The sequence below is a fragment of the Balaenoptera acutorostrata genome, chromosome 1 (assembly GCF_949987535.1).
Source record: "Balaenoptera acutorostrata chromosome 1, mBalAcu1.1, whole genome shotgun sequence".
Lineage (NCBI taxonomy): Eukaryota > Metazoa > Chordata > Mammalia > Artiodactyla > Balaenopteridae > Balaenoptera > Balaenoptera acutorostrata.
The window spans coordinates 160,552,245-160,578,435 of record NC_080064.1 but is presented as its reverse complement, the minus strand read 5'-3'; the positions used below and the strand labels follow the sequence as shown (position 1 = coordinate 160,578,435).

General features: G+C 39.8%; 1 protein-coding gene across 12 annotated transcripts in view; it reads left to right on the top strand.

Annotated features, from left to right (window-relative positions):
• The window catches only part of LOC103015852 (cyclin-Y-like protein 1), a 311,035-nt gene that overhangs the window by 121,898 nt on the left and 162,946 nt on the right, over positions 1-26,191 (top strand). For 9 of the 12 annotated variants that reach the window (XM_057542010.1, XM_057542018.1, XM_057542013.1 and 6 more), the window contains one exon: positions 6,053-6,468. The exons of the other annotated variants lie outside the window; for them this stretch is intronic. In XM_057542010.1, the coding sequence (XP_057397993.1) occupies positions 6,053-6,468 (416 nt within the window). The remainder of the gene's footprint in view (positions 1-6,052; positions 6,469-26,191) is intronic. 12 annotated transcript variants of the gene reach the window in all.

Genomic DNA, 26,191 nt, shown 5'->3' with positions numbered 1-26,191 from the left:
TCCTAAACTTCTTTGCTTAGTGTAGCACGCGTGGCCCTTGACAGAACTGGGAAAGCGTTCAGCTTAGATAGAGGCTCCGATTTGTTACTTGAAGGAGCTGGCCCCTGGTTCCCACACAACTTAGCTACATCTCTTGTCAACAACTCAAGCATCAGCTTTGTGGGGAGCTGTTTGCTTACTCTGGTTCTTGACAGAGTGAGTTGCAAAGAGTCTTTTAGACTAAACGCACAAGTTATTTGTTCAAAGAATCAAGAAGCGGCATCACTAAATCATTGTGATCATGTTATGCAGACCTCTGTTCCATTAGATGGGCCTCCACGTTTATTAAAGAAGACCTAAAATAGTATCTAAGTGTGTGTGCATATGTGCGCATGTGTTTTAATCTTTCTGGCGTGTGGGTCAGGATTTACAATTCCTTCTTTACAATTAATGGTCTCCTTCTGTTAGGTTAACCAGGCAGACCTGAAGATATTTCTTATTAAAAGAAAAAATCCTCTCTCTTCCTTCCCCAACTAAGCCAGTGTACCTTAATGCAATGATGATATGTTAGACCCAGCAGTTGTCAAAGCAGCGTATTACTGTGATGCCATAATGACACCCTGTCTCTGTAAAGTAGTCATGTTTTCTCAAATCACACGTTGCACCGTTGATTTCTGACATGACACTTCATTCGGTTGCTTTCTCTTTCTTCAGCATCACCATTCTTTGACAATAGCAGCTGGTGCCCATTTTGTTACTAAGTGATTCACATTTTGCCACTTTATGAGAGTGCAATTAGTTGAAGCAGGAGAAAAAAAAAAAAGCTCATTGTAAAGTGGCGTGCTTGGAGTTGTAACTCAGACTGCCAGCGGAGCTGCTGGGGTCATGAGCTTGGAAGCCTGGGCCTCGGGGAGCTGCTGCCTTAGTCTTGGAGGTTTTCTTCTTAAAGCATTAAAACAAAACCCAAAACCTATAGGCTAATAAAAGCTTCTTATTTTTTGAAACAAAAATACTTAAATATTCAATCTGGTGATTTCGACAGGTAGAAAACCGACCAATCCTTATAACTTCATTCCTACTTTGGATAGGTTAAGTGATGAGCGATAGGACTTTCGATAACCTTCCTTTCCAACCCTGAAATTCTCTGATTCAGTGAGAGAACTAAGGATTCTGTCTTCTCTCTCTCTCTCTCTGTCTTCTCATATTTGTAAGCTTGCAGGTTTGCTGGCTCCATTGTTGTTATGTAAAACTTTGAGATATAAATTGATAAAGTGTTTGGAATTTATAATGATGATGGGTACCTTTTCGGGCCCTTAAGGATGACAAGGAAGAAAATAAACTAGTGAGTTGTTTAGTTGTCATTTATTTAGCCTATTTAGGTGTCTGTCACTGAAATAGGTATAATAAAATTTCAAAAAATCTTTCCTTGGTGTTAAAATCAGGAAGGCCAAAGAAGAAGATCTGTACACATGTGTTGCATTGATGCACCACTTTTTTTAGGAGGGAAATAAAGTAGCAAATGAACTCAAGTTTGGTATAAAATTCAAAAGATGAAATGCAGCTGCTTATTACAAACTTTTATTGGATTGGCCAAAATGTTCGTTCGGGTTTAGGTAAAACTAAAAGACACATTTTTAACTTTCACGAAGAACTGTTGAACAACGTATTCACTAACCGAACGAACTTTTTGGGCAACCCAATAGTTTGGTGAAAGGGTTAATAATATTTAATCATATATAAGCCTATGGAACGTAGGCTTAAGTCCCTTCTGGGAAATGTAGACCACTCTGGACACCTACACATTGCCCAGAAATTCACAGCAATTCACTCACAGTCATACATTTACCTGGATCTAGGTAGCCTCTCTGAAAACAAGCTTGATAATTATAATATAAATGGAATATTAACTTACAGATTATCTTGTTTTCCCCCTCCAGCAGCAACTTATTGATTCTTATTCTTTTTGTCTGTCACTTTCTCCCTATACATGAACACCTGTACGTACAGTTAATCAACTGTCAAAAATTACATTTTTAAATAGTCCAGCAACCAAGAAGCTTTATCTGCCTGGTCATTAGTATCTAACACCAAAGATAAATTTTACTCTTGCTAACCCTTAAGCAAGGCTGGGCGAGAAGTTCCTATGTTGAAGCAGGATCATCAGAATTTATATATAAATGTATATATATGTATAATATATATAATAGAACATATATAGAATATATATAGAATACAGAAGACTATATCTCAAACTGTATTGAAAATACTTTCTAAAGCACTGCAATGTCCCTGGCCTCTGGAAAGCTGTTATATCCCTCAAATTTAGTTTCTTATAAAGAACATAAATGTTGTTCTTGACATGGTTGTTTCTCCGTCCAGTTTATTCTCAGGGTGTTCACTCAGAGAAGATTTTTAGAAAGTTGCTTCTCTTTTTCCCTTGTGTCTCCCATCATTTCTCTTAAAATAATAAAATAAAAGCAACTCTACAGAGCCTTTAAAATAAATATTTCCCACATTTTCCCAACACATGTTATTTCTGTTCATAATTCTTAACGAAATTTAGATTTTTATTAATCCAATGTGACCTAAAATTTCTGCGTTAACAGCACAATGTGGAATTGGGCTTATTCTCTTTGGCTCCAGATAAAGCCATCATCTTGGAAATGGCTCTTTCTGACAAAAAGGTGTTCTTTTGAAATAAAGTCTTATTCACTACATTCCTCTTAGAGTTAATGTGAATTTTAGTGCCTCTAATTTTAGATTGAAGTGAAGTCTAGAATAAAACCCACCAGCTGACAATTGAATTTATAGATAGTTGTGAATATCTCAGGCTTGAATAATAGAGCTGTAGAATTTCAGAGACAGAGAGGGAGAGAATTAAGACCCACTGTAGTTTTAGGGTATAATGTAATGGTGTCTAGGAAATGTTCAGTGTAATGAGCTAAGTAGTAATTAGGAGACAACTGTGTTCTTTCAGATTCTGTTTCGGTGTCACTCCAAACCCTGGGGAGGGTGACTCAACGGGGTGGCCTTGTAGCCAGCGTGGTGGCTTCTTCAGCCACTTTTCCACTCATGGGTGAGTGTGAATGTCATAGAGCCTCTGTGTGTGCCAGCTCTACCCCTCTGTGCTTGGCTATTTAAAATCATCAGTGAACACCTTGAAAAACTCTCTGTTGGCTTCAGGACATTTCCGCACTGGACTTTGGAGTCAGCCCTGAGTTGAAATCCCGACTCTTCCACTTCCAAACTGTATGACTTTCAGGAAATTGTTTGATGTCTGAGGCTCTGTTTCCTAAAGAGTAATACCTCCCTCACAAGGTTGTCTTGGGGATTAAATGAGGTAATATTTGGAAAGTACTCAGGTCAATGCCTGACATGTAGTAAGCACTTGATAAATGGCAACTCTATTATTATTTCCACTGGGCAAAAAGGTATTCATTAAGGAAGCAGTTCATGTCTGAGAAGAAACATATAAAACCTACAGCACCGATCCAGCATGTTCACTTTCCTTTACAGCTACAATGGCCAGACTTGTGTAGAAGAGATTGCCACTGTCCAAAGGCTTCCCCGACCACTTGAACTTCCTGAATTTTCTTGCTTCCATCCAGATTATTGCAAAGTTAGGGGCTGAGATTTTCGAGGAGACAGCTGGCTGGAGACACCCAATTTTTCAAAGACCTTAACAACATGCATTTGACACATAAACATTTGGTGACTTTGCAAATAACCCTTCCATAAATAGGAGGGTGATTCCTGGCCTTGTTTCTCAGTCAAGAGTTCTGCACATTTTAGAAGTCCATGAGAAAACGCCCGAGGGAAAGAAAATTGGGATAAAATTGAACAGAGACAATCCAAGAAAAGAGAGAGAGAGAAAAGAAGGCCCAGGGAAAGCGTGGTCTGTTTTGTGATCAAGCAGCTCAAAGCAACTCTCCTTGGGAAAAAGAAAAAATGATTAAGAAATGGTGCCTCGCAGGCAGATGGCGAAAGAGTTCATTGTCGTGGCTGTGAGAGATTCAGTGCCGGAGAGAGGAAAGGGGAGCGACCGTGTTTTAGTACCCTAACAACTTCTAACTGTAGTCTAAGATCATAATGTATGTGCGAGCAGTCCAGTAATTATAAGGTAATAAGTGAAGTGGTAGAGTAAGTGCTTTAAATTAAAAGGAATTTGCAGGGCTGCTGTAAGTCAGTGCCGACCCGCTTTCTTTCAAACGTTGACTTGAGGAAAAGTGCTTAGCCCAGGGTGCAAGCTGGGAGACAAGGAGAGCGATCTATTAATTACAGAGCTCATTAACAGTGACGGGGACAAGGCAGCAGATGCGGGAGGGAGCGGACGCCCGGTTTAGGCTGGAGGGGGCTATTTTTTCTTTCACTAGTTCTTGATGAAAGGACAACACAAGTGGGTGGGCGAAAGCAAGAAGATATTTTTGTGGATTTCTCCTTCCTGTTTGCTTTCTTCACATCCTGAGTTTGCTTTACTTTAGAAAGAGGCACAAAACTTCCAATGGGAAATCTGCTAGGAAAGAGGCAAATTCTTGCTCTGGATGCTTTGCTCTTGAGACCGCCTTCTCGGAACCGTTCAGTGAACATTCCCTGATAGGAAATAACCATATTTTTCTTCTTTTGAAAGTAACAGAACAGTGGGGGAAGGGGGCACCCGGAGGAGAGCATGAAATTTGTGCAGTGATAAAATATCATTAGATTTATAGTGAAAGAGATAATTGCATCCCTTCGGTTATCCTGTGACTACTCCCCCAAATTCGAGTGAATGACCATTACCCTGTGGGATTCCCATAAATCAACTTTCCACTGGGAAGCAATTATCTAAGTTTGTTTCTCAACTGTCACCTCTTCTTTCTATAGTGGGCTCTCAGAAGGTTCCTAGAGACTTTGCTAAAAGGGGTTTTGCACTATGGCGAACCGGAAAGAAAATAGGACCAATTATATCTTTTCATCTAATTACCTCTTCCGAAATTTAATCACTTACGGGTCTGACAAAGTAAGAGGGGCAGTCTGTTTCTTCTAGATAAGAGAGAGAGTTTGTTAGATTAGATGCTTCATCATATTTCCTTTTAGGAGGTATGATGTTAAAAGACCAAAGGAAGGGGAGAAAAAGAGACCATCGCAAATCTCATTTTTTCAGGGCAAAACTTGATACATCCTTACTTTGCTGAATATGAAGTATCAGGTTTATGGATTCACAGGTATACTGAAGGCTCAAATGGCTTTTAGTGATTCCTCTCTTCAACAGTGGCAAATCGCACATGCAGACACGGACACATGTAAACACATGTACATATTTATTAATCAGTGCTGGTGATCATTTCACTGTTTTGTGGGCTCTAGGAAATAATCCTTAAATATTGGCTAGCATTTTATCCTTGATGTCTTTCTGTATCGCTAAATGTCTAGGAAATAGAGCAATTTAATTAAAGAGGCAACGTGATTGAGGATATATTCCCTGTGTGTCTTAGATCAATAAAAGACACAGTTATGCTTATGGAAGCGTGCTGACAAACAGTAATTACAGAGCTGAGGAATCATCTGTTCGGTCTTGACAATAAAAGTTTAGTTCTGCTCATAATAAAATGACTGCAACATCAGAAAATGGAAGAGAAAAGTAGAGTGAGGATAAGGGTAATTTTAGAAGTGATATGGACTTTGCAAATTACTCCTCTTCCCTGGCTAAATTTAGAATCTAGAGAGTTGATTTAGATATTGACAGTGGTTCTTGAAGAGAAAGGTAAAACGAAAGGAACTGGATCTGTTAGAGCTTTTGTTTATGGCCTGTCTGGGCACTTTGATGTAACCCTGTCACGCCCTTATGCTGATTACCTTGTTGTAGAACAAGAGATATTGACTAGAGAATGATGTGTAGTCCCTAGTTCTTATGCAGCACTCTCAAAGAGCAATGTCTTTAACGTATGAATTCTTCTCTCTTTTTTTTTTTTCTCCTTTCGATCTTTTTTTTCACTTTCTCTATTTTTTCACCTTCTCTTTGTTTCTACCTCTTTTGGTATCTGTGTTTGACACTCTCTCCTCTTTCTCTCTCTGTTTGCACCTCCCTAAACCTCAGGCTTCTCTGCAGAATGTCAAACAAAGATCGACACATTGATTCCAGCTGTTCGTCCTTCATCAAGACGGAACCCTCCAGCCCGGCCTCCCTGAGGGACAGCGTCAACCACCACAGCCCAGGTGGCTCTTCAGACGCCAGCGGGAGCTACAGTTCAACCATGAATGGCCATCAGAACGGACTTGATTCGCCACCTCTCTACCCTTCTGCGCCTATCCTAGGAGGTAGTGGGCCTGTCCGGAAACTGTACGATGACTGCTCCAGCACCATTGTTGAAGACCCCCAGACCAAGTGCGAATACATGCTCAACTCGATGCCCAAGAGACTGTGTTTAGTGTGCGGTGACATCGCGTCTGGGTACCACTATGGGGTAGCATCCTGTGAAGCCTGCAAGGCATTCTTCAAGAGGACGATTCAAGGTGAGTGAGGGTTGCACCTGGCGATACCCACCCTCCTCCAGCCTCATGTGATGGTTGGTTGGTTGGTTTTCGTGGTTCTGGCCCTTGTTAGTCAAGTTGTGCATTCTTAATTCTATCTTGAGTACAAAATAGAAATAGATGAAAATTGATAGTGGAGGGTTTGTAGAATAGACTCCCCACCCCCCCACCCCCCCATCCCCGCATATGCTCCCTATCAATTCCGCGTTTACTATCAAGCTCTAAAGATGGAATGATAATAAGCTATGGGTGGAGTTTGAAAGAGCACAGCTGTTATTAGAGCAGTGGGGGTCTGGATAGCCACTGAACCGATGCGCACTGGACAAATAGTGCTTTTACCTCTTCTGTTCTTCGTATAGCTGAAATGATAAATATTTTAGACCAGTGGTTTTCAAAGTAGAGTGTGCATCAGACTCGCCTGGAGAGCTTGTGAAAATGCAGATCATCCACTCCCAGAGCTTCTGATTCATTAGATCTGTCTTGGGTAGGGGGTCTGAAAATTTATATTTCTAACAAGTTTTCAGACGATGCTGATGCTGGTCCAGGAACTACACTTTTGAGAATCACGTCTCTAAACAAATTTAATTTTCTACGCCCTTCCTTCTTTTCCTGTGGTTGGATGTACTTTCCCCACCTTTTTAATAAATTTGTATGAAAAAGCTTCCAAACTGTACCAAAATATAAAATATGCTTCCAACGTATGTAAGACATACCCAAACCTTTATAGATCTCCGGATTTATAAATAACAATATTATTTCCCACCGAAAAATGTAGAAAAACATGACTAAAATTTGTATGTGACCCTTTAAACTAGGAATCCACAAATACAAAACTCAGCTCCTTTTCAAAGCTATAGATATATATCTTACAGAAAATTACATTTCACTTGTTTAGATCCTTTGTGATACACTTTTGAAGAAAATAGAGGAAGGAAAGAATCATTGTTTATTGAGGATCCCCAGCACACCAGTGATTGTATTCTGCTCTGCTCCGTGGTTTACAAAGCGTATCTTCTGGGAATGTCCTGGCGGTCCAATGGTTAGGACTCCACGCTTTCACTGCTGAGGGCCCGGGTTCACTCTCTAGTCAGGGAACTGAGATTCCACAAAGCACATAGCATGGCCAAAACAAAAATACCCAAAATGTATCTTCTTAACCAGTTATAGATACAAGTGTGTTTTCCCTCATGTCAGTGGTTCTCAACCTTGCAGGCTCACAGGAGTCACCTGGAGACATAAAAAAAATACTGATGCCTAGGCTCATACCTCCAAATTCAGAATTAATTGGCCTTGGGTGCAGCCAGGGCAAGCGGGGATTTATGAAAGCTTCCTAGTTAATGCTTCATCTAAAGCCGAGGTTAAGAACCACTGCACTATACTGTGCTGTGTTCTGTGACAGTGCTTTTGAAAGTGTGGCCGCTCTCAGTATCACCAGGGAATTTGTTAGAAATGCAGATTCCCATCCTTCATCCCAGATTACCTCCGTCAGAATCCCTGGGGGAGGGCCCAGCAATTCGTGCTTTGCCAAGCCCTCCAGGTGACTCTGATGCTCACCTGAGTTTGAGAACCACAGCTCTATTACCGTGTTGCTGCTGATTTACCGCTGACAACTCTTCTTTGTCGTCTACTGGTCCCTTGTTGGACATAACTGAAATCAGTTTAATAACTGTGTGACATGCTTACTGGTTTTTAAAGTGCAAAGGAGATGATGTTTGTTAAACTCTAATCCTTCTAAATGTTTTAACAAAAGGTGATTCTGAACCCCTTTATGAGCACAGAGAGTAATCTTCTACCCTTTCCTTTTACGAGCATGTGGGCGGGCAAGTCTTTTCACCCAGTAGCACTGAAGATCAGTGATTGTCCTGAGTGGAACAGGTGGTACCATCTCCCATTGCTTTTGTGCTGTCTATTACATAATCACTTCCTTGATGTATGGCTGATGAATACACAGTTAAAGAGTTAAAGTGCACAGTTGTTCAAGATATCATAACTCTTACATAATAGAGTGGATCTATCAGCCTAATCTTTTCACGGCCTTTCATAGTTTTAACGGAAGAACACAAGCCAAGTTAGTGTGGCGTATGTATGAATTACCTAAATATTTTAATAGCTGTATCTTCATATTTAATTGATCACCATAGCCATATTTTATTAGCATTTTCTTACAAAAATCCTTCATCCACTGGATCTTTATTTTCCTTCTTCTCATTTATAAACTGAAGGCGTTAATACCTACCTCAAGGAATGCTTCTGGATAAAGTGAAATACAAAATCACATGTAAAGTGAGTAAATAAACAATGATGATCTGTATGCAAAGCTTCCTCCCACTTTGGGGCATTTGAAAGTATCTCTTCAGCCTACTTACTAGATTGCAAAACTTGAGAATGAAAACACACTTCAAATCTTCGGGTTCCTACCACCCATTGTCCAACAGTATTAGAATATGGATGCTACAGAACATCTCAGATTTAAACTGTTAGTAATTTGGTTTTGTTAATTCAGTTTACACAGCTCGGGGTCTAACTACACAAAGATAAGGGAGTGTTTGGGGATAAATTAACAAACACTGTGTACGCTGGTATAAGCAAAATGGTCTCAAAATGAAAATCACTCCCATTTACTCAACAAATATTGACTAAAAACCTACTGTGGGCCTGGCACTGTGCTGGCCTGAGTTTCAGCTTAGCAACACTGTGTGAAAGCTTGGTTCCCAAAGGTTTGTGGATTGCAGTGAATTCCTCCTATAAATGTCTCCTGCTTTGAGGGAATACCAAAGTTTTCTGTTTTGGGAGGGGGGGGGGATTGAAACAACGTGGTCCTCAGTATGTTTTCCAAAGATAGGACAACTATGTGAAAACATTTCCTGACAGTTGTTTAAAAAAAAAAAAAAAGAAAAAGAAATCCTATCGCTTAGCTATTAATAGCCGTGCAATAGTTACTTACCGAGCGATCCCTGGAATAGAACAATTGCACTTCTATCGCTGATTCTTCCTTAGGATGCTGAAATGCTACCCAAAGCCTCACAGGGTGAACCACAGGGTGATTCTTGGCATTGATGTATAGTGCTCAGTTCTACTCCATATTGGAGACAGCAACTGTCAAGGATTTTGAGCAGCAGACATGTCACTGTCCGGATTAGCACTCTGGGCTTGCCCACCTGGCTGTGCTTGTAGCTGGCAGCTGGGTGGCACTCCTGCTGCCCTGCTACCCTGCTAGCTACATCAGCGGGCATCACGCCGTGATACTCACTTAGCCCCCAAAAAGCAGTGAGGCAAATAAAGGGATTAAATTGTGAAAGTGTAATGTAATAATTAGGGCGGTAATTGTAAGGGAGATTGGAACGGCCCCTCCTTCCTCTGGCCAACTAGTGATAGCGATTCAACTCGGAAGATGTTGAAAGTGGCCGAATCTGTTGCATCATCACAGATGCTTAGTCTGATGTGGAAGGGACCATAGAATCCATTCTCATGCCTTGAGGCAGCATTGCAGCCAAACTCTCCTTGACCGATGGTAGTCTTTCCCTTCCCTCCCTTAAAGCTCTCCTGCAGAATGAGAAAGGATTATGCAACTGCCCTTAAGAACAAGTCTTCCCACCATCTCATAGCCGCTATGGCCAAGGGGGTAAGTGTGGCTGCCTGGTTCTGGTCTCATTGACTTGACTAAGGGACATATATATTCAAAGCCATAGTCATGGGAATATTTCCTCTTTAGAATTTTTATTTCTTGTGATAATTAAGATTGGTTATCCAATATGCAATACATTTTAATAGTTGGACAAAATACTTCTTAAATTTAGAGCCAAAAGAACATATATTCAGAGCGCCTCTTGCGAAAAGTAATGAGAATTGTTCTTTTCAAAGCTGAATGTGGTATTCTAGTTGCGAAAGGCAGTTAATCATAAATTTCAGTGAAAGTCAACCAGAAAGGCATATTTTATTTATTGACTGTTTCCAAGTTATCATTGGAAAACTATTGAATTAGGTCAACACTTAAGTAAAAGTCAAAGTTTTGGAAGGTTTTAGTTTGCTTTTTTCTTTCTTTTCTTTTTTTTTCTGACCAAAAACTTTTTAGAGGATTTTGACTGCTCTATCATCCCACAGGGTTACAATGGCAGCAATGATTTCATTGTCATTTTCTAGGCTTATTAATTTTTGTGTGTGATATCGTTATTCTGATTGTTTTTTCTAATTCTAGTTTGGCCTTAATTCATAAATGAGTGGGAACTTCTGTGGGTTTTTTTTTTTGGTACCTTCTCATTAAGAGTTTTCCCTGGATTCTTATTAAGGAGGTAAGAGAAGGAAAATATCTTTATATCCCCCCAAAGTCAATATATGTTTCATTATTTAATTCACAAAACACTAGCCCCGTGAAGTTTTTATGTCTATTTAAGAATATGGAAAATAAATTGTATATATTTATTAATATAACCATTTCAACCGTTCATTCTTGTGCTAGAAATATGGCATTCCCCCCTCTTTTAAAAAGGATATTATATATTTTAAAAATAGGAGATTATTTTTTTTAAGATATTCTTTCTAGCATGGGTTTTGGATTCATATAAAACCAGGTCCAAGTCTTAGCCACTTACCTGCTGAGAGGCCATAACTTCTCTGTGCCTCCCTTCCCCAGGTGGTAAGGATTAAATGAAGAGACTATCAAAGCACCTGGCCCATAGTAAGGGCTCAATAATTGATTGACTCTGGTTGATACTGGCAGTATGACTGGACTATTCAAGCACGGGGTGGTTCAAATACTCTAGGACAAATAGATGTCTTTGATGCTAAACTAGAAGGACCTGTGAGCTTCTCAGCTCACAGCTACCCCCCTTTTGCTCTGATAGTAAACTTTCTCTCCCTGTAGCCATTTTTCACAATAGTGCCCTTTTATATTAGAGGGCATTTAGGTGGGCCGATTGGAAATTTGATTGGTTTTATATAGCTTTTTTGGTTTTGTTTTGTTTTGTTTTTTGACTGTGCTGCTCGGCTGGTGGGATCCTAATTCCCTGACCAGGGATTGAACCCAGGCCCTCGGCAGTGAAAGCACCGAGTCCTAACCACTGGCCCACCAGAGAATTCCCCTGGTTTTATGTAGTTTTGTGGTGATCAATTAATTTTTTTTTTCTGTGACTGTGGATGGGAAACTAGGTTAATCAGAAAGGGAACCTGAATCTTATCACTTGAGTAAAATATCCCAATTAAGCTTTGAATATGGGATTCAGGAAATAAAAAAGCAGAATGTCTTTGCAGCGTGAAATCTAGGAGGGACCATCATGAGAACCAAGTCCACTGCGGATGCTCGTGGGACCTGAGACAGTGTACACCCACCTATTGTGTATGTAAATATGTAAGCGTTTGTAAATTAAGATAACAAACTGCTAAGTCAAATATGTTCTGTTCTCTTATTTGACAAATACGCCTTCACAGTGGCCTGGGAGGCTAGCTTGGCGTTTTTAATTCTTAGACTCTTAGGAGTTTTGTGTCAGAAAGAGGCAGTAGAAGGAGAGCCAGCTTTTAGCTTGCAGCCCAGCCCATTTCTCTTCCTTCCCCTCTGCCTTCCATCATGTCTGGTACGTAGTGTGGACACCCCTGCCCCCATGTCCAAGGCCCATCCACCCCTTCCTAACAGCTGCACCTTGACCACGCACAGGCCTCGTAATGTGCCCTCTGGCACTGCGGTCCAGCCCAGGCCATCTTTCAGAGGAGCGACCCAGGGGAGAGGGCCACGCAGGTCCTGGAACGGGGTTTGTAGGGGCTTATCCTGGGAATTCAGGAGTCCCGGGTACTGGGGATCATGCGGTACAAACGGGGCTTGTGTCCTTAGCCTGTGGAAGGGCTTGCACCATGATACTTTCTAAAGCCCAGGGCTTTCGGGTGGGGGGCCCTCCTAGTCTGAGTCCAAAGGTGACACTGATAAGAGCCTAAATCTCACCTTAATCATAGGGCATTAAGAGGAGGAAGGCATATGCTCAAGGTGAATGGGCACAGTCTATGTGTCTGCTATTTTCCACCCTGAATTGTTGACTCCTTCCTGAAGTAGACGGCTTAGTCCTAGAGGACCTTTCCTGGATGTAGCATTTTCTTTGCCATCATGTGCTATTTTAGTCTCAGAATAGAATATTTGCAGCACTGGCGGAAATAACTTACAAATGGAGTGTCTGTACATCATATGAACCTTACCAAGGAAAATAATAAGGTATTATCTGTTCAACTTAAATAGCATTTAGAGAAAATAACTATCCCGGTTTGTATGTAGCATCTTCAAAATGAATATGTTCTAAAATTAAAATTCAAAATAATATGGAATTGTCTAAATTGACTTAACAAATCTCATTGATTATCAGTTTAGATGCAGTGTTAAATTAAATACTGAGGTGATATTTTCAAAAGAAATATTGTCTAAACCTCATTTGCTTTAACTCCGAGCTTGCTTTTGTTATGTTTAACTGACTTGTCCACTTTTCCTTGCATGTGATGCCAATTTTGTCTGAGTTTTTGAAATGCATGAATGTTGCCAAGTTATCAATGAGAAATATTATTCTCCTGCTACTTTAGTTGTTAGCTTCAGTGTTTATTTTAATAGTAAAATTTAGTATTGCAGGCTTTCTTTGTGGGTAAAGAATATGTATTATGCGAATTGATATTTTAGGAAACAGCACAGTTTACAGTTTGATCTCTCTCAGTTTTGACTTAGTGGACCCACTTCTCAGGATAAATGAGTAGTGATTCCTTTTTCATGGTTTGTTCTGACCTTTAGGAATTGGCCTAAATTGTCATCACTTCTGAGGTTGTTGAAGAGCTAATGGTAGCAAAATTCTTCTGTAAAGGACCAGAGGGTAAAACAGATAGTAAATATCTCAGGATCTGTAGGTCACATGCCTTCTCTGTCATGTACTCAATTTTGGTTTGTTTTATTTTTTAAGCTGTTTAAGAATATAAAAACCACTCTGAGCTTGAGGTCATACCAAAACAAACCTAGGGCTAGATTTGAAGGCTGGCCCTAGTTTGGGTAGCTGCTAGACTAAAACACCCTCACTTCATCTTCCTTGTAGGCAACAATGACTGCCAGGATTTTCATATCAGAGGACTTTCTGGACAGCTTTGCATGCATATCATTTATTTAAATTGAAAGCAAGGTCTCTATCGTGATGATATTTTTTAGCCTATTATCTCAGTTTTCAGAATATTTTTTTTCCAGGAATTAGAATTTTCTAGCCTCTTTTCACTGTTCACTATGACATACACATGTGTGTATCAGCCAGTTAATCAGAAAACAGAATCAATGTAAGTGAAAATAAAGTAACATTTAGAGTCACTGACAAAAAGTTGGATCTTGGTTGTATAAAATAAGAGTGATTAATTTTCAGAGATTAAATTGCATGGTTGGTCTTTGATCAGGGAAAAGAAAAGAGAAGAAAATTTAATGTTCCCCACTATTTTTTTGTCCTTCAGATGTTAGGAACTCACATTTGCAACACCAGCATCTCTGGTATCATTTGCATGTTTATTAAACACATTGCATTATGTTACTGTATTTTGAAAGTCATTTAAAATCAACATATTTTAACCTCCTGAAAGGGTATGTTGTCCAGTTGGGTGACAGTAGATAGGAACCTATCCCATGTAAGGGGTATATGCCAGTGGCATTCAAGGAGGAAAAGAATTTGCAATGAAACTTTTTTATGCCATGGTAAAAAGTCCAACTGTAGTTCACTGTCAAATTAGTGAGATTGGATAATTAGTCAAGTTAGGCAGACACAATTCACTTTCCTAAGCAATATATTTGCAAAACGAGTGACCCTCTCTTCTACTGTCTATGTTATTTCACAGTGGTTGGGAAGAAATTATAGTATGCATTTTATGATCCTCTGGTAAATGATATTGCATTTATTTTTATTTATTAAAAAAATGTAGTAATATCGCTAATTCTTAAAAGTGCAATAGTTACAATTAATAAAAGGACAAGCTTGTTAGTAATTTTTTTAAACTTAGTTCTATTTTCACACTTTAACTAAATTTCTAATATATCTGTAATATTAGTATATTCTCCATTGACTCTACTCTGATACGGCCTACGTTATAGAATCAAAAAAAATACGAATGTTATTCTGGATTATCTTTACACATGCATACTTAAGAGGCTATGCTCTCTCTCTTTTTTAAATTTCTGTGAACTTTTTTTTCTTAAATAAAACCCTCTGTACTCAGAAAATAAAATCCATTTCCCATGGTTCACCTGAGCCAGTGTCCTCAGAAGTAGCAGCCAGGAAGGAAAGGGACTCCCAGGTGCTGATTGTAGGTGGAGCTGGCGTGAGAATTGGTGCCCTCTGTGGTTCCACTGTCCTGGTCCACCTGCGCCATCCATACTTACCTGTTCCGGATAAAGTCACTTTCTTACGGGAAAGGAAGCACGTGCATTGCCATTTCCTCCAGGGAATTTGTTGGCGAGTAATTCTCTTTTCCTAGCCTGGCCCAGCCTACCACTGGTCAAATCCACAACCTCTCCCAGCACTCCACACCAGTTCTTCCAGCAAATCACTGGTGAGAAGAAAGTTTGTGTTGTTCACATGCTCAGGTCGGAAGGACTTCACGGATCAGTTCCAATTAATTCTTTAAAAAAACCATTTACTTTCTCGTCTGTTAGCTAGGTGGATTTTTGCATCTGTGATGGGACTTCTTAGGTAGTAGGGTGTGGCTGATACTTTGCCTACAGACAGCTGGACTTGCACCCAGGTCACCCTAGTGTTATCTGATGACTGTTTTGATGAAGAGGCTGGAGGCTGTCCTTTGATAACAAGATGAACTCCCAAGAAAAGGTATCAGTACCTCTCTTAACATTCTAATAGCTTTCATTCTTTCCTCTTGGTTCTCCCTCACTCAGAACCAAGCCCTGACAAATAATGCTGTTTCGTTCAGAGAATAACCAATAAATTACCTTGTTAGAATGGCTACCGTCTACAGAGCGTCATATTAAATGCTTGAGCGCAAATACTAGGAAAGATACATTGTACTTCATATTTTTCAAAGTGCATGCTTTAACATATGTTAAAGTAATTACATGATAAAATCCTTCTTCCCCTAAATTCAGAATTGGTTCTGGCTGAATCCAGTTAGGATACACTAAAATGTTCACCCTAAAGGTAGGAAAGAAAACAAAAAAATTGAGTGATGAGAGTTCTGCTGTCTGAAGTTCCTATTGGTGCGAATGTGGGTCACTTTTTTGGGTAATCAGTTGCAGGAGTATATGTCTCAATATGATTTGAATCCTGAGGATTTGTTACTTGTTAGAATTCAGGTTTTGGAAGCTGTGAGACAGGTTGTGAGGAATGGCAGGGTGGCGTTCAGTGGCATGGGTCAGAATTTTTTTTTCTTTACTGGTAAAGCCCAAGGCAATGATTCATTTTTCTGATAATTACTTGATAAATTTAGATAACATCATAGAAGTGATAAAGTATACACAGGGCATTAATTAAGTTTCTTTTGAAGTTGCTTTAAGTTGTTGGGATTCAACAGGCCTGGTCATTGGAGTTCTCTTATTACACCATTTCAGAAGTTTTACCTGAAAGCAAAATTAGGTAATGGATGCTGGTAAAGTATTCTGGTTTATACGAAAAGTTAATATAAGTTTATATGTAAAAGAAATGATGTTCCAGCATATTTTTTATTTATTTTATTTTTTCACATCTTTTTCTTTTTTTTTCTTTTTTTTGGCCGCACCATGTGGCACGTGGGATCTTAGTTCCCCGAACAGGGATCGAACCTCCACGTCCCCAGCATTGGAAGCGTGGAGTCTTAACCACTGGACCACCAGGGAAGTCCAATTCATTTTATTTTTTATTGTGGTAAAAAGCATAACATAAAATGCACATAACATAATATATAAGTTAAAATTTTCCATCGTAACCATTTTTAAGGGTACAATACCTTAGTGCTAACTATATGCATATTATTGTACAACAGATCTTCAACATTATCTCATCTTGCAGAAATGAAACTCTATACCAATTAAATAACAACTCCCCATCTTCCCCTTCCTCCAACCCCTGGTAATCACCATTCTACTTTCTGTTTCTATGAGTTTAACTACTTTAGAACCCCCTATAAACAGAATCATGTAGTATTTATGTCTTTGTGACTGGCCTGTTTCACTTAGCATACTGTCCTCAGTTCATCTATGTTGTAGTATATGTCAGGATTTCCTTTTTTTTCACAGCTGAATAATTTTCCATTATATGTATAGATGTATACATCACATTTCCTTTTTCCATTCATTCATCAATGGACATTAGGTTGTTTCTGCCTCTTGGTTATTGTGACTAATGCTGCAATAAGCATGGGTGTACAAATATCTCTTCGAGATCCTGCTTTCAATTTTTTGGATAAAATACCCAGAGGTGGGATTACTGGATCATATGGCAGTTCTATTTTTAATTTTTTGAGGACCTTCCATATTTTTTTCTATAGAGGCTGCACCATTTTGCACCCCCACCAACAGTGAATGAGGGTTCTAATTTCTCTGTATCCTCTCCAATGCTTATTTTCTTTCTTTCTTTTTTTTTTTTTAATAATGGCCATTCTAATAATGAGTATGATGTGAATGTTTAAATATTTTTGAGGCGTTCTGGATGTTTCTCAAATTTGAAGTTCTAATCTTTCACCTGCCAATGCTTATCCATAAGTAATTACATAGGTGGACAATGTAAATAGTTGGTTTCATCCTCTTGAATTGAATACCATGCCTTTATACCAGTAATAGATGAAGAATTTGTTAATTTGTCATAATAATAATGAATATATTTGTTTTTAAAATGTGCCACACATTATTCTAAGTGCTTTACATTAATTATCTTATTTAATTCTTCCACCATTGCGTTAAAGCAGATACTACCATTATAATATTACTATATTATTTATAGATGTGGAACTTCTATAAAGTTCACAGAGAGGCACAGAGAAGAAATTGCCCAGACACAGTTGGGTCTCAGTCTGAACCCAGAGCCTCTTCTCTTAACCCCCTCATTACCCTGCCTTGTATATTTTAAAAGCTTTTCAAGCATTGAATAATTTTGGACTGAATTTTTCTTAAGAGATTTTAGTTCATGGGCAAATTTTTCCATTAAGTTGTTAAAATATAATAAAAAAGGAGAATTAATATTTTCAGTGATGATTAGATGATATTAAAGGTTTGTAAAAAGGAGGCAGCAGAAGTAAGTCTTAAAAATATCTAATTTTTTATCATTCATTTTCTGAAATCCCCTAAATATAAAGTTTGAGAGTTCAGCCCTTCAGTACCACCGTATCAGTTTTCTGTCTCAGTTCCCTTGGATTTTATCTGCTGACACTCATTTTGCTACTAGATTTTTAGTTGCTGGTCTTAGGTTGATCCTAAAAGTGTACACTCACCGCTGATAACACTTCCCAGACTCTTTCGTTCTTGATTTCAGGAGGGAAGAGGCTTATTTCTTCTCCTGTCCACTTACTAAACGTTGTGACCACAATAGAAGGCAGCTCAGAATCAATTTTTTTTTTTCTTATGATGAATACTAGTCAGAAGGAGTTTTTTTTTCTTTTAAGTGATTATATGAATGCATCTGGATGTTTATAGGAAAAAATTATATTCTTTGGAATTAACTCTTGTTTTATTTTGGTTTGAAAAAGTTTAAAGAAACAGCCATATTTTTATATGTTTTTTTTTTTTTTTAGAAGGGCATCACTGAGTCATCCTAGAAAGAAAACAAGAGAATTTAGTACAAGAAAATCTGGATTAATTTAAAATTTAGAGCTTGAGATCTGAATGCTTTAGCGTGAATCTGAAAGCATACCCTACATCTGCATTCTGATACCCATTTTCTTTCAGCGCATACTATTAACATAGTTTCCATTTGAGGAAGATCAGAGGCAAGTACAAGAATCTTCAAAGGAACGAATCTAGCCCAAGATTTTGTCCTTGACTGCGCCTGTATTTTTTTTCCCTCGCTTCCAAAGCGTCTGCACTGCTTCCTTGCTTCTGGAACACCCTCGCTGTCCCCAGAGTCCTCAGACTATGTTTTACGTGGATAACAATTTCAAATTTTACAAATATTTCAAGCAAAAGCCCTTCAACTCATCCTGCCACCTGTTCGTCTCAGTTTACTGAGATTTCTTTTTTAATATCTGAACCTAACTTATAAGAAGCTACTTTACAGGGTTGTGAGAAAAAAAAAAAAAAAAGAGGAAATGATGGATAAGAGATTGTAAAGTATTTCTTATCATTGCAGCCTTTTGTCCACATGTTTTAGACCCAAGATCAGTAAACCAAGGCCCTGGGGGCCAAATCCACTTTGCTAAAGAAAGTTCTATTGGAACACAGCCGCACCGATTCTTGCGTTGTCTGTGGCTTCTCTCCTGCTTCTACAGGAGTTGTACCAGACACTGAAGGACCTGCAAAGCTGAACTCTTGGCTATCTGGGCCTTTAAGAAAAAGCTTGTGGACCCCTGCTGTTTTATAAAGGGGTAAGAATTAAGTGTTTCCAGGAAGAGGAATCCTGACCCTGCCTCCCCTGGATCATCATCCAACAGGAAGAAGCCCCCCACTCTCCCCTGCTAAGTTTCCCTCTGTACTTTTCCTCCCTGAGGAGACGTCAGGTCCTTTGCTGACCACCCTGTCAGAGCAGACAGTTTAGGTGCCCAGGTTTTCTTTCCGAGAGGAGAATCTTCAGGCACACACGCTACACGGTCCGAGCTTTACTGGTTCTCCTCTGAGCTTCTCTGTTTTACTCTAAATCCAGCTGGCAGCCTTGTTGGCGTCCCCTGACTCTTGGGGTGACTAGTCATTACTCCTTTTTGAACGTTGGCTTATGCTTCTCCTAATGGTGCCTATTGATTTAACAGACCTACTACGCTCCTAGCCTTTTGGCTTCCTAGTGCCGGCCAGGAGGAATTCTCTGCCCAGCATTTCCTCATTTCTGGGCTGAGGCCCAGCACCGGGCCCTTCGCAAGTCCCTCTTGGCTCTTCTTCTGCATCCCTCTCCTGAGTATCGTTACCCTGTTGTGATGATGGTTGATAATCAAGGCTCACTCTGTATGAGGCACTCTGCTCAGTACCTTCAATACACGATCTCACTTGCTTCACACAGCAACCCCATGAGGTATCAACTGCTAGGTCCCATGACCACTTCATTTACAAAGAAAGTAACTCCAGGTTTAAAAGTTTGCCCCAACTCAGACAGAAAATGATAGAACTGGGACTTGAACCCATTTGACTCTAGCATCTTGTAATCACAGTTATATCACATTCTACAGTTTAAATATAGATCAATTACCATCACTTGTGTCAAGCAGGATTTCCCCAAATCCATACCAGCTTTGGAGGACATAGGTCGACACTTGTTGAATACGTGAACTTGATCCGGAAGGAAGAATCTAATACCAATGTCTCTTAGGAGTTCTGGGCACACTGGTAGCATTCAAGAACAAAGCACTTAGGGGCAGTATTAGGAAAGGGTATGCTTGTTTTGACTTGTTTAAGGTAGAAGGAAAATCTCAAGATTGGCATGAAGTCAAATTCCTCTTTGAGTCATTTGTTTTTGTCACATAGGGTAGGATCCTAATGCCTCCACACTTGTCATACGGACTTACTGTACCATTCGGTAATTGCCACTGCAAAATGCGCACATTGAAACTCTTTCTATCCAAATGGAGTGGATGCATTAGACTTAATTAGCATTTCTTCCTTTCACCAAGAGTATTATGTTAACAGAGCTTTTTTTTTTTTAATTGTATGTTTAAAGAGACACAGGCAGACTCATATCAAGGCTGTTTAAAATTTCTAAGTAGAGAAAGAACACATAAGAATTGGAGTTGGATCCTGAGCACAGCAAATTTGGGGAGTTACGGTTAGCTCAGATATAACACCTTTCAGGTGGCAGTGGTCATTTTTGAGCTCTTTTATGAAGACCGTGACACGATCCCTATACCATAGGAGCTTAAAGGCAAAGATGAAGTGTCTGCACACATCACATAGGGGATGTTTTCTACACTGCAAAAGAGCAGTAGCCCTTTCCAAGAAGATGTCATTGTCAAAGCTAAAAACGTTAAATTTCTGCATACCTTGATGAGAGAGATTTGTATTCTCCATCATTTTCATCAGTAAGCATTTTTGATTGTATACTGTTATTCCCTTTTAAATGCATTTCAAAGCACACCCTGCCGATTCTGGATTCTGAGTTTTTTCCGATCATGAACAATAGCTGTGTTTGGGGATCTATAAAATACATGTGTACAACCTGACACCTGTTGCTTTGGTGACACGGTTTGTTTGGTTTCTGTGGACTTAAACTGGTCACAAACCATAGTGGTACAGAGACAAGTTGAGGGATTTCTTTTTGAGGTGTTGAGGAATTCCCTTCTCCAAGAGCAACCCTATCCTCTCCCACAGCTGGTCTTGCACCACAAGTCTGACAACAGCAAATGACAATGCCAAGATCCACCCTATCCTACCACATTCCCAGGCATCAAAATTTCCTTTGCAACCAGCAACAGTAGCAGCAACAACAACAGCTACACAAAGCACCCTCTCAGGAGATAACGATTTCATTTTTCATTTCTGTTCTAAACAACACTCAGTTACAGCACTCAATTAATTTCTTTTGGAGATTAGAGTCAGGCGACATTGCATCTTAGTTAAGAGGAGAGACTTGGATCCAGAGTGCCTGGGTTTCAATCCTAGCTCTGGCGCTTGTAAGCTGTGTAATTCTGGGCATGTTACCTCTTCTCTCTGTGCCTTAATTCTCTCATCTGCAAAATGGGGGTTCATAGATGTAGAGCACATAGAAGAGTGCTCCACACTCTTACTGTTTATTAGAGGTGTTGGTATGTAAGTTTTAACAGGTGCATTGAAAGAGCATTGGGCTGGTTGTCAGGAATTTGAGTTTTAGTCTCTTTTCTGCAATTAACTAGCACTTATCCTTGTAAAGAGGGTTGAGTGATCATAGATAAGTCAGTACCCATCCACCTCTTTCAGGTCTACATAAAACCAGGAGCCTGAACCTACTGGAATTTGGGATTTGTTCTAAGTCTAATAGCCTAAAAATCTGTGTTGCTTTATGACAAATGGTATATTATTGGTGGGCTGCTATCAGTTATGCTCTGTCTAATTGACTGTACCTAGTTTATTTTTATGCGTACTTTGGAGCTAAACATTAAAATGAAGGAATGAGAAATAGGATCAGTAAAAATCAAGTGGACGGGTAATGAAACGTTCTGCTGGGGACTCCAGGGGAGTAAGTCCCCGTCCTCAAGGAACGGACAGTTGTACAGTTGGGACAAGAGGTGGGCAATTCACTAGACACATGTAATAAAGTGCCTTAAAGGCTAGGAGAAAAGTTCGCTTGAAGGTAAGTGCGAGATGAACTAGTTATACCCATACAGACCCCTGGACCCCAGTCTTGTGGGCCCTGGGAGAGCTTCATTGAAGAAATGATAAAAGAAGCACATCTAGGACCAGCAGGAAAGACAATGCTGCTTTCTAGAAACTGGAAGTAATTCAGCGTGGGTGTCAGACAAGGGGGTGGACTTGGGATAGGGGTAGGGATTGACCTGGAACTGCGGCAAGAGATAAGGCTGGGGTGAGATTTTGAAGAGCTTTGCAAATGCTTTGCCCTCAATTATAATCAGATTACACCCAGCGATGGGCAGTTTAACAAGCTCCAGGGAAGTGACAGGAAATGTTCATGAGGAGAGGTGGTTGATGTCTTGGAAATTCACTTCGTAGACAATTTGGTGCTTTAAAAAATGACTTGAGTTATTACACTTCTTCCTCTCCTCCTGGTATCTGTAAACTATAGCTGTGTACACGAGAGTTGTTGGCAAGACAAAATCCTCTCTCCAGTTCTCTGGGTGAATGGCATATTCATTCTCACACTCTTGCATAAATCTGCAGAAGACTGTTTTTATACTATTCCCAAACTCCACGCTTAGGTCTTTGAGTCAGAGTATTTCATAATGTTTCATCGTCGATGAAAATCTTACAGTGTTTCTTCCCTTTCTTCTCAGAAGGGAGAACAAAACTGTATATGATTTTAATACCTATATTCCACGTAATGCTTACAATGTTATAAAGCAGGAGTGATGATTCCTCTTTTGTACGTAAGCAAACTGGGAGTATGAAGGTGAAGTGACCGGTTTGAGTTCTGACAGCTAAGAAAGTGCAGAGCTGGAATTTGAACTGAGATCTGCCGCTTCCTTTCTCCTTCTTCCCTCACTTATTCATCCTCAGACGTTTTCCTGACCCATATGCAAGGCCGTATGCTAAGGATGGATATACATGGGCACACAAGAACTTTTTCCCAACTTCTCTTTGAGATGAACATGCACCGTGCTCAGTGTTAACAGTTGTGCAATTAAAGCAATAAAGGAGTGGCCATGTTTACAAGTTTGGGGGAAACTGAGGCAGGGTATGTCTTGTTTAAATTGGAAAAAAATTAAGACTAAATAATTCCTCCCCATTGTACAGCATTGTTTTCCTGCTAAATCATTGTTCACTGAATACAATGGGGAAATGTAATCTTGTGATTAGATACATGTATTTGCATGGAGGCAGTCAATGCTGGTACCCACTGTAGGCTCAATGGCCCTCCCAACACAGATGGCTGGAGGATGAAACCAGAGTCTGTGGTTTAGTCTCCAGTCACTAGGATTTATAAACCTGCCTGCTTGGAGAATTCCCTGGCGGTCCAGTGGTTAGGACTCTGAGCCTTCACTGCTGGGGGGCCAGGGTTCAATCCCTGGTCAGGGAACTAAGATCCCACAAGCTGTGTGGTACGGCCAAAAAATAAAAAAGAATAAAAAATAAATAAACCTGCCTGCTTGTGGGTTTTTTCCTGATCTTTTTCCCTTAAAGGCAAAGCATCATCCACTCGCATTTGGGAGCAAGGCCTGATCTTCACTGTGAAAAGGCAGTCATTTGTGCCCACATACTTTTAGGGCTCTTGTAAATTGCTTTTGTGATGATCAGAATTTAATCCAGTAGAACCTTAAAGAACCAAATATCAAGTGACCTTTTCTAGACCCGCCTGTCTCCCACCTCATTTTGTAGAGGGTTAGAGGGGCAGCCAAAAGGCAAAGAATGTGAGGCTCTGGCATAACCCTGTGTAGGAAATTGCTTTGCTGAGAGCCCGGTGTGCCTGTTAGCCGGACGTGGCCCTCTTCCCCCACCTCCTCCATCTGCCACGTCTTAGAGCTCGCAGGTGGGTGGGGTCCCCTCGGTTGCCTGGGGCTGCCATTCCTTGTCATAGTCTGGGGCATCTTCGTTGAGAACTTGAGGCAGATTCTTGAAATATCTTCAGTGATGGCAGTTCTTGGACCTTTGAGGGGAGATTTAACATTTCGTAATAGACAACCGTCGTTCGGCATCGTGTCTTGTATTTGGCCAGTCAGATATTTTGGGTGAGTATGAGCAAAGTGTCATTTGATTCCTTCCCCTCTCTGCTTTATAGCTTTGAAATAACTCTAGTGGCAGTTTGAAAGAAGTTTCAAAAAGTATTCAGAGCATTCTTCTGGGAAGAGATATAGCGTCCCTAAGTAACTTATTTTGAAGTCTAACTTTGGGTGCGTTCTTTGAAAATAAAATAGCATCCTTTACTTAAATATGCATTGATAGAATTATGACTTTTTTTTTGCCACAGGTATGTAATGAGTTATTATCTCACATTATATAATCCCGGCTATAGATACTGTTATTTTCTATTTCAGGTAGAATGAGGAGAAAGGAGCTAGAAACAAAGGAGCTTTAAACACAAAAAAGAGAAGAAAAGGAAAGAAAGGGAAGTTGTATCACTGTATGGAAAAACCTTTACTACCATACAGTAAAGAGAGGGTTTTCCTTCTTTCTTTTTCCTGCTTTTGGACACTTAAAACAAAAATACTACAGATTACTGCCTTCATGTTTTTAATGCTCTGTAATTGTGTACTGAGGCGAATCCCATTATTTTTAAATCACTTCATGTTGGAAAACAATTGGATAAACCCCACTTGGAGTGCCCTTGGGTCATCCCAAGCCATTTGGTTCTGTTAATAAAATTAAAACAATTGGGGGAAATAGACAGATGCTTTCAAATTGGCTTTAAAATTATGATGTCTGTATGTATGAAAAAGAGGACAGCTCTTGGGAACTACATAAAGCCCAATGCTTCATTACTATGTGCAAGAGATGTGAGTCAGAAGTAAAGATTTGACATATATTTTTATTTTGAGATGCCGTGCTAATTTACATCATTCAGCCCTTTCACTGCTAAACTGTAAAAGTCCATTAAGTGACTGAAAGGAATATACAAATTATCCACTGACGCTCCAGGCTGAAGTTTTACATACACCCTGTTAGTCTATCCACCAGCTAGCTGCAAGATTCTATTAAGCAGTAAGTGAGAGGATTATATTGCCCTCAAACTGATTGTACAGAAGACTCTGCAGTCAGTCATCAGAGCCCAGGACCTTCTGAAAAGACGCCAAGAGATATTATAACTTGCTCTATCATGATTGTCAGCCTGGTTAAAAAACCCAGAGCTTCCACGTGGATCTGGTTCCCTCTGAAGCTGAGCTTATTTCCCCAGCTATTGACAAAACTGGGAAAATTCCAGTCGTGTCATCCACGGCTGCCCAATTCAGTCCCTGGTGCCTTATAACAAACGTGGCCCAGAAAATAGCGAGCTATAATCCAAGAAAACTCCGTGTCTGAAATGAGAATTCTAGGCTGTGAACAATAACTTCTGCATTCCCCTGAATGACTGTCCAGTGTTAACATTCCAGAAGCCGGCAGTTGCTACTGGAAATATTTTTGCCTGTTTCCTCTTGGTGAATCGAAGGAAAACAAGTGCCCCATCGAGATCATAGGGTCTATTGGGAGAGTGTCTTAGAGCCATTATCAAAATAGATGTAACAGTGTTGCCTAGGTGCTTGGGGCAGCATATTTTTAGGATAAAATGCTCTCTTCATTGAATAGAAAAAGCACCAGGGAAGGTTTTTCAAGGGCAGAATCTTTGTAGACTCTGACATGAATCAAAGACTGTTGGGTGGGTGATCACAGCCAACAACAATGAACTAAGGAACTCAGTGGGAGGGCTTGGAAATTAGAGAGGTTTTCCTCCAGCCAAGAAGTTCTTTAGAATGATGTTGATTTGTTTTTCAAGGTATAAACCAGTGTTACTTAGTGAAATCAAGGTTATCTTCCATATATGTCAAGACAAATTTATTGAAACAGAACATTTGGCAGAAGGATGTCAGATTCATCGTAAACCATGTCTATATGCTTAGCTGAAAATCTATCATTTATGAAAATACTCAGGACCAGTGTATTTTCTTTCCATTCACAGCGAAATTTTTATAAGAATGTGGTGTTTTTTTCTATAGCTTGGGGAAGATTCCTTTACCCCAATGTAGTCATTTATTCATTTTTTACAGCACAGTTCAATCATTTGCTCCTGTGTGAAGAATTCACTGACTTTCCAAAGCACACTCTCAGCAGCTGTGGGGATGCATCCGTGTACACGGGTGTCTGGTGCTGACTTGAATCCAGAACCGTTGCACTGCACACTCAGTTGTATTGTGATTTGTTGACATGTCTTGTCTCCTCTGTAAAACTGTAGATTCCTTAAGAGGCAGGGACTTGCTCTTTCTTTCCCAGCCCTGCACGTGTACAAAATGGTAGGCTTATTGATAAGCGTTGAGGATTCAG